A 9,252-nucleotide genomic window follows, 5' to 3' on the forward strand; every position below is an offset into this window, starting at 1 on the left:
GTCGTGAGAGTTTTCAGTCTGGTGCTTGGCACTAGCACAGGATACACCATTTAAAGGAAAGCTTGCAAAATGAGTTCACAGGAAACATCCAAACCATTCCAGCAGCTAGCAGCTGTTTCCACAAGCCTCGAGACCTTCCAGGCCTTTCTCGGGTAGTTTCTCCAGCACCTCCGCCTTCCAGCCCTGCGGCTAAGAGCAGGCTCTCACTCGTTGTCTTCCTCCTCTGTCCGCAGGCGTTAGCAGTGGCCGGCCTGAGTCCCCTGCTCCAGCGAAGCCATTCCCCCACCATGTTCTCTCGGCTCTGTGCTACGCCCCCCGCTACACCCTGCAGCCGTGGCTGGCCGCAACAGACCATCCCAACTCTGCGCCTCGACGGGGCAGAGTCCAGCGAGAAGCTCAACAGCAGCTTCCCGTCAGTCCACTGCGGCTCTCAGTACACTGACAACAGCAGCTGCAGCAGCCCAAGGAGAGCCAGGCCGGTCTCCCTCACTGTCCCCAGCCAGACTGGAGGGAGCAGCAGGCAGTTTCACGGCAGCGCTGGCAGCCTGGTGGAAGCGGTAAGACTGCAGAGTCGTGAAGGACACGAGCAGTGTCAAGGCCAGCTAGAAATGCGGCCCTCAGAAGAGCAGGGCAGCAGATATCTTGCTGCCCACAATGCCAAGAGTAGGAGAGCCCGTCTCCAAGCAGGGGTTAGCAGCCTGAATGGGAGAAGGACCGCTGGGGAAAATGCAGCGGTAAAGATGGTTGTGATGGGGTGCGACAGGGTTGATGATGCAGAATACTAACATATGTCTTTGTCTCTGGTTCCCTACCTGCTTTTGAAGGTCTTGATTTCGGAAGGACTGATGCAGTTTGCTCAAGATCCAAAGTTCATTGAGGTCACAACCCAGGAGCTCGCAGACGCCTGTGACATGACGATAGAAGAGATGGAAAATGCAGCAGACAACATTCTCAATGGTAACAGCAAGCAGAGCCCCAATGGCAACCTCTTGCCTTTTGTTAACTGCAGGGACCCAGGGCAGGACAGTGCAGGAGAGGAAGAGGAAGAGGTGCAGAACCCGGATTGTAGAAAAAGTCAGGAGGAGCTCAAGGACAGCAGGATTTATATCAGCAGCCTGTAGTTGCCAGGGCTGGAAGCGATGCTGGTTTTTTATTTGTTTCAATGTTCCTAATGGGTTTGTTTCAGAAGTGCCTCACTGTTCTCGTGACCTGGAGTAACCGGAACAGCGTTCTTCATTCATTTCTGTTGGGACGAGTCGCAGAGTTGGGTGGTGTAAGAAAGCTTTTCAGGAGCGGATATAACCCCAGCACGTGTCCATGAAGGAAGAGTGAGGAGGAGGCGGAGGAGGAGGAAGAGGAGGAGAGCCAGCTCCCTCTTTTTTTCAGTCCCTGCACAAGGAACAACAACAGCCTCCCGAGCGCGAAGGGGAACCTCAGCTTCCTGTGGATGGCCCTAGCCAAAAGGACCCTGCGTCAAACGGGTGTCTTTCAACTTTGCTTGTAAAAATCATTTTGCACATATTCTGTATGAGCCTCACCGTCTCCATAAAGCCAAGGCCCTTTGATTCGGAAGGAGAGGAGGCCGCCTTCTGCTGTGGATTCCCGTACCGCCAAGGGGAGGAGGAAGCAGAAGGAGCCCGAGGGCGCCCGGGGGGCAGGTGGCGACGCTGCCCAACCCTGCCGAGACTCCCAGGCAGCAGTCTCTGCCAACCAATCCGAGCTCAGGCAGCCACTCCTGCCAACCAATCCGAGCTCGAGCAGTCACTTGCCAGTCAATCCGAGCTCAGGCCGTCTCCTGCCGACCAATCGGAGCTCAGACAGCCAGCCGTGCCAGCCAGTGGGAGAGCGGGGGTGCTGAGCCCACCTGCCCCGCGCTTGCTGAGGTGGTGGTGGGCTTGTGTAGATCTCTCCTTGTTTTGCAGTTTGATATTTTCTTGAAAGCATGTTGCAGTTTTTATTTTGACTATTTTATTATTATTTTTTGGAGGGAGAAGGGAGTGTTTACAACGTTTTGTAATCACCTACCTTTTTGGTTTGGTTTATTTTCACATTTGCAAATGTTAAATTGGTTTGATCATGTTGTATTATTTAAACTGGGTTTTTTTCTCCATTGAAATTTGGTAGACGTATAACGATAGACGAGTTTTACCAACCATTATGTACACCAAGAATTTGTAATTTTATTTGCTAGTAATTGAAACCTCCTTTTTTTGTTGTTGTTTTATAATTTAAAGGTAGTAGGCAATGCACTTGATATAGTCTTGCACATTTGAGTGATTGATTTGGGTTCTTTTTAGTGCTAAGTACACCTGTGAGTGTGGGAGCAATACGGAGCGAGTGTGCGTGTGCACGCATGTGTGTGTAAGTGCATGCAGTTCTCCACATTCTGGTTTGAGCTGCAGGAGATCTGTATCTGGGGCCATCTGAATGCAAAAACAAACCACTGTCTCTGCTTTTGAAAGGGGAATCAGTAACTCTTTGCATTTTCTGTTCCACAAGATATGCAAAAACAATGCAATAATATTAATTTTAAAATACAATTGTAACTTGTGTTGGCATTAAAACTGTATAGAAAAAAATTGCGGGGGTGGGGGGAAACAAAAAAACCAGAAGGCGTTACGCTTCAATATATTCCGTGTAATGTTTTATTGCATTGATAATGTTTCTGTTGAAGAAACTGTTATACTTGAATTCAGGTCAGTTTCAGTATTTTTCAAATATTTTTTTAAAATGAATTGCAATTGTGCCAAGCAAAGATAATGAATTGAATTAAGTTTGTTTAAAAAAAAAAAGAAAAAAAATAATCACTTCTTGTATATTTTGCTGCATGTCAAGTGAATCATTTCGTATTTGGAATGTGCCAAGCTTTACCTTTGAACTTTTAAGTGCTTTTCTACGTGTGGTTGGGGAAAGGGGTACTATTTTTTTTCCTTTTTTAATTTGTACAATGAACAAAGTGTACCTGGTGTAAGTAACTATTCTGCAATCCACTGACAGGTTGAACGTTACTGATTTTGCATATCTTGTGTTCATTTTCCTTCTTCCTCACTCCCTTTAAATGTGCACGATTACTTTATTGGTAGAGAATCTTTCTTCCCGAGATCGGGACGTTTTATTCAGGCTTTATTCTCTTTCCTTTTGCTCAGTTTCTCTAAAGGTCTAATCCCACTTGAGGGTGGCAAGACCCCCAAGCCCATTTGGCAGATCCATTCTACATATTCAGCTGGCACCAGCAATTCAAGGAGTGGGGAAACAAAAATCTGCTCTCAAATTTCTTTTATTAAATAGCTGCCCCTGATCGATTATAACAGGATCCTGGGATAAGCAAATGCAAGAGGCTGAACTGTTAGCAAAGTAAACTTATCTAACTCTGGTCTGGATTGAAAGCAGAGGGTAAGTGAGGGAGAGCTCTGGATCGTTGCTTACGAGAATTGCTGCAGTCTGGTCAAGATGCAGATGTTAAGTGACTTTTTTGTGTCCCTATGCACGGTCTCATCCCTCTTCCCAGACTTTAGTGGATGGATCAAATTCTAAGTCACAAAACATCTGACATCACAGCATGTCCCAGCCATATTTCCCTACTAGTGAGCGTGAACCTCTCTTGACTTTCCTCACACTGATACTTGGCCCTAACTCATGAGAGAGGCTGAAAAACCAGGCAGGTATTGTTAGATTTTATGCAACTGGGTTTTGTCTAGACTACTGCTGTTTTTAATCCCTTCTTAAGACGGTTCACAGACTTGCAGATCAGTGCTGAGCTAGGAGGTGTGATCTGACTCAGAGCTAAACTTTCATTCAAATCTTGAGCTTCTGCAGATGTCTGAGAACATCATTTATTGAATATGTTGATTACATAATATTTGTAATGCCCTTGTTTTTCTTCTTGATTCTCTGGGGCATAAAGCAGAAATATCAAATGGTGGTTTTGACAGTGCACTTTTTTCAGTGTCACTTTGAACCAGCCAGTAGCAGCTCAAGATACCTTGAAAAAACCCAAATCCTTTTAAAGTAGAGAAATAGGAATCAATTTATACAACCACCTGGCATCAAAGTCCTAATTCAAGACTTCCCTGGAGAAAGTAACCAGTTGATGTCGGTCATTCTCATCCTTTCCATCCCTCATGCCTATATCAAGATGGGCACACAAGCATGTCTCCCTTTGAGAGTTTGCTGCTGCTAGTGCTGAAGTGCTCCAAAGCTACTTGAAAGGAAATAATGCTGTGCCTGGCTGTTTCTGAAAATGAAATCAGAGTAAGGGGTCCCTATCTCATTTTCTTCCACTAGAAAGTCTATCTGACACTCCCAGTGGGAGACAGAGGTGTTCTCTGCTCCTGAGGCACAAAATACTGATCTAAATTAGTGGTGGCAATGGGCGTTTTGGAAGCTTGACGGCACATGTCACCTTCTAGTATTTTTCTTGATGGGAAGGAAAATGGTGGGAAGGATTATACCCCACACGTATTCCCGGTGAAAGCTGCGACTCCCTTGGGGGTCAGAGCCTACAATGGCCAGGGAAAACCCCGCTCTCTCTGCTGGAAGACCCCTTAGGTCCTGCAGAGTGGAAAACACAGAGAATGCAGATTACTTCTGCGTTTTGAGGCGCAGGTGTTAAATTTAGTAATTGCTGGTGCCAGCTGTGCAAATTTCTCTTTCTGGGGAGGGCGGCATATTTTTTTCTTTTTCATTTGAGGTACTTTCGATGTGCACACTATGACAGGCCTGAGCAAAGAGCTACTGCCTCCTTCAGCTGAGGTAGAGTCTGGGGGACGGTGGGAAGGTGGGGGCAGGTTGAGTTCCTGGAGTGTCCTTCTTTCCCTGTGTATGGGAGTGGATGGTGGGTACAATCACTGTGCTGTGGATGGAAGCTTTGAAGGAACCGATGGCTGAGGAGTGGCATGAAAGGAAAGGAAAGAATGGGGAAAACGATCTGCTGTTTGCCGCTGAGCATCTCTGACTTGCAAGAGTACACTGCAGACTAAAGACGTTTCTTATAAAACCACAAACCTCCTCCCTGTATCACTCCTGCTCATTATTCCAGGCAGTACTGGGCCAGCCACACCGGGTGCATTTCTTTTTTTCTTCCTTCTTTCTGTGTGGCTGACGTGATGGGGAAGAAAGTGGAACTCATGATCCAGAGCTGGAGTTTCGTTATCCACAGACCTTTTCTGCATCATCTGCCTCTTCAGCTGGACACGTGAACAATGATGGTGTAGATGCTGCTGCTACTGCAGGGGTCCCGCCTGTTTTATTACCCTGCCCACCACACCCCAGCGCGGAGGGACAGCCGGAGAGGCAACATGTACAGAATCGCATCTATTTCTGCTTTGTTTTCTGACTCAGAACCCTGCCCCGATGACTACAACAACGATGACAACAACAACAACAACAAAAGGGCAAATGCATTTTTTACATTTCTTGATAATTTCCAAAGCAATGTATCATTGCTTTCTTTAGACTGACGCCAATATAACAGTTGTATGGGTCTCAGCCAGGCTCCTGTGTCTTTTCTGCCTGATAGTTTCAGATTGCTGTATGAAAAGTATGCGCGTTTGCACACAGACACAATCGTACGAGGTGACGGCGCCGCAAGCCCGTGGGGTTGTTCACCTGTGTCATAGATGAAGTTGGAGGCCTTGCTTCATACGTGTAGATGAGAAACCCCAACCCGTTGGTCCAGTGAGCTGAAGTGAAGCAGCCCTACTGAGACAGAACTGAGTATCCTAAGATATATGCACGGTCCCGTTGTGACTGTCCCCGTGGCAGGGGCAGCGTGGGGGAGAGGAACACTGGGGAATTTGGAGCACAACAAACTTGATAACACAAGTAAATCCAGTTGGGGGCTTCTGCTAGTGGTGAGATTTTATCAATTCCCATAATGAAAACTGTAGTGCATATAAAGAAAATATTCCAGGCTGTCAGAAGCCCCAGTTTCCATCTTGCTAATGCAAGGATGGAGGGCACTAGAGTCCAAGGAGGTTGTATTGATGCAAAGAATGTGGAGAACAGAAGTGGGCCCAGAAAAATTTGATTGTATCTTTCCTCCACTTATTTTCTTCTCCAAAGAAGTCTAAGAAATATAAATGTCAATAGCTGCACAGGGTTTCTTTTTTCTTCTTTTGACCGTTGCAAAGTTTTTAAAGTTTTATTCTGGGTTAGCAAGCCCAGGGATCCAAAAGTTTTCCAATGGGATCTCAGTCTGTGAAGCTTTGCTCTCTGTTGGCACTTTGTTTCTGGACAGTAGAAACCATTATGGCCTTGCTGCTACAGCACCCTGAGATGGGGCAGGTGAGGGCAGAAGCACAGCCAAAGAGAGATGTCCTGTACCGAAAAGACAGACTGGCTCCAATTGCTTTCAGAGAAGTCAGTAGCATCACGTGTGAATGGAAAAAAAACAAACCCAAACCCCTCTTCTGATATAAACTTTAGTGTTCTAGTTAAATCCTCCATTCTTCCCCTGCCCCTTACGGCGGGCTTGACTTAACTGTTAACACTTGAGCATAAAAAACAGGCCTTCTTTAGGGGCACAGGGCTCGACTCAGTTGCCTAAATGTGGGCATCTACTGCCACTTCAGATACCCTACGGTACTCTGCCTGGCCTGCAGCAGCTGGTCCAGAAAGACACACTTCTTCCCCAGGGCTGGTGTCACAGCTACCAGCCCCACCAGGATGGCAGAGATCTCAGGTGGCAGGAGACAATTAGGCAACTTAATCAAGTCCCTTTCTAAAGGGCTAATTGAGAGGAGCAGCACCAATGACTGATGTAATAAGGGAATCTTCATTAGTGTTACCAAGGGCTTAGTTAGGCACGATCAGGAGCTCATCTGCACACTCCTATGCTGTTGTTTTTCTACCCCATGCCACACAGACAGCCTCCACTCCCACACCCCAAAGTTCATGGGGCTTTGCCCAGCCCATACGTTAGGCCAGGGTTAGCGGCTGCATCCCAGGCCCGGCAGAGCAGCAGCAAGCCCAGGCAAGAGCAGGCGTCATTCCACCCAACAACAGATATTTTTTTTTTCCTGCCAGCATTCAAACAGCCCCTTTCCAAAGTATTTTTCCTATTCAAGACAGACCCACAAACTCGGACACCGTTCATTAGCCTCATTGTTCAGATTATGAAATACCTGTGGTTTTCTGTTGCATTTTGCATTCTGCCCAGCCAGGCAAAATGCAAGCTCTTTCCCAAACAGGCTGTAATGCTTTTAATATTTTAAGCATCCTAAGCCAGTCTGCTCCAATCTCAAGCACCTAGGTAGACTGGCAGCCAATACTACCTATATATCATCAACCTTATGATCGCTCATAGAAGTGGTTCAGGCTTATTCAGTCTTGACAGTTTGAATGTGGGATGATTTCAGGGGAGGAGGAGTGAGGTTGTAAATATCTCTTTGACAAATATTGCTGCATCACACACAAAAAAAGGGGGAGATACTTTTAAAACTGCCTTAAAAATCAATTCCGAATGATGGAATCTCCCTCCAAACAATTGCCGCTTGGTAGAGCAAGGGATGAGTCGCTTTGGGTGAATTCTGGCAAGAAGTGGTTGGAATCTAGTCGAGTTTCAGAAGTGAAAGTGTAATTTAGGAGCTGATCTCTCACTCAGTCTGAATTCACATCAGCACCAATTGACTGAGCACTGCAGGATCAAAACTGTCTAAGGTCTGGGGGGGTACTGTATCTGGCCTGCGTCTGCACGGTTTGGGTCTGGCCCGGCAAGGTACTGCACACCTGTGTTTCCCAGTGACTTCAGGGAAGATGGGGTTCCTCAGCACCTCTTAAGTTCAGGCCCTGGAGCATCATTTCCTGCGCTGATCATCAGCTATAAATGTTGATAAATATAAGTGTTTTGCCTTCATTTGAATTGCCCAGAGCTGTAAAATGACCTCTCTCAAGTATAAATCAGTCCAGATATAAACCTCCTCTCCCAGTCTTCCCTACACTCCCTGCCCACCTTCCCAGCCCTCCCTTGCACCTCCACCCAAGCCCTTCCCTGTCTCAATTCTTTACCTCCTTCCACAATTTTATATCTAGTTTTCATGAACCCACAGAAATGCTTTTGTAAATAATGCTGTACAGTTTGTAACCGTCATGTAAGCCTGTCATCAGTGCCAGAGTCCGTCTTGCCCTCTCGCACGTTTTAAAATCAACAGAGGAAAGTTAGAGTGAATGGCCCACCAGTGAGCTATAGGGTCATCTCTGTGTGGGACAAATGTATATTCCTGTAAGATTGCATTTTTATCTAAGGAATGATGTTATTTTAAAATTGCTAATAAATTTCTAAACAATGTCCAGATTTGTTTAATATTGTAAATGTTATCAGAACTCCTTTGACATTGCTCCCTTCTCTCAGCAGTGGCTGAAAAGTAAGACAGCTTCCTGCAGCCCTTATTTCCCATCGCCAGTCCCGCTGCCATTCATGGGCTCTCTTGTGTATTTAAGGACCTGCAGAACCATCTTGGACAGTCACAGCCTGTCCCGTGAAACAGTAACTTAGGAAATCCAATCACTCTTTGTACTGCTGTCACTACAGAAAGTCTGCCATGTCATGACGTCCAAAGTGTGACTCATGCATAACCACACGCTTAACATTTTCTTCACAGGATTCTTTTTTATTAAGCATATACATGAAAAAATGAATGCCTGCAGCCTAAATAGAGTGTAATTAGTATATACGTAAGCCATGAAGCTAATGGGACAATAATAAGTAACATACCACGCATTTACTTTTCGATTGAACAAATTTGTTCTACTATGGTTATCAAGCAATTACGCTGCCAGCTGAGCACCGCATTTCCTGTTGCAGCACTATAAATCATAGCGTACTCAGTCCGAGTGCGTTGGTATAAGATCGAGCAAAATAACACCTAAAGAAAAAAGAATGTTTCTCTTCAGTTACGTGTGTGTGTATATATATTTTTCCCTGACTTGCACGCAAATGTCAGAACTGCAGGCTTTGCTGCTACTATTAATTAGCAGTGTCACAAAATGATAAAACCAGGGAGGTGATTAAAACCTGTGGATGTCATCAGTGTGAGGCATTGGAACAGCGGAACGATCACCAGAAACCTTGTTATCTCCAGGCTCAGACCAGCCCTCAGTTAAGACATTTGCCACCACAAAACCACATGAAACCACCGCGCTCCTGGCTGTCAGTCAAAGCCGAGCAAACACGGCAGCTTTGCTGAAAAGCTCGCTGAGGTGGAAACCCGGCTGAGCTCCCTGGGGCCGGGCTACAGCTTTGTGCGAAAACCA

At 46.1% G+C, this 9,252-nt stretch overlaps 1 protein-coding gene across 2 annotated transcripts in view; it reads left to right on the plus strand.

Annotated features, from left to right (window-relative positions):
* The window catches only part of CACNA1C (calcium voltage-gated channel subunit alpha1 C), a 494,372-nt gene extending 493,251 nt beyond the window's left edge, over positions 1-1,121 (plus strand). For both annotated transcript variants that reach the window (XM_075727966.1, XM_075727965.1), the window contains 2 exons: positions 234-557; positions 825-1,121. In XM_075727966.1, the coding sequence (XP_075584081.1) occupies positions 234-557; positions 825-1,121 (621 nt within the window). The remainder of the gene's footprint in view (positions 1-233; positions 558-824) is intronic.
* Positions 1,122-9,252: the final 8,131 nt, after the last annotated feature.

Source organism: Pelecanus crispus, chromosome 1 (genome assembly GCF_030463565.1).
Source record: "Pelecanus crispus isolate bPelCri1 chromosome 1, bPelCri1.pri, whole genome shotgun sequence".
Lineage (NCBI taxonomy): Eukaryota > Metazoa > Chordata > Aves > Pelecaniformes > Pelecanidae > Pelecanus > Pelecanus crispus.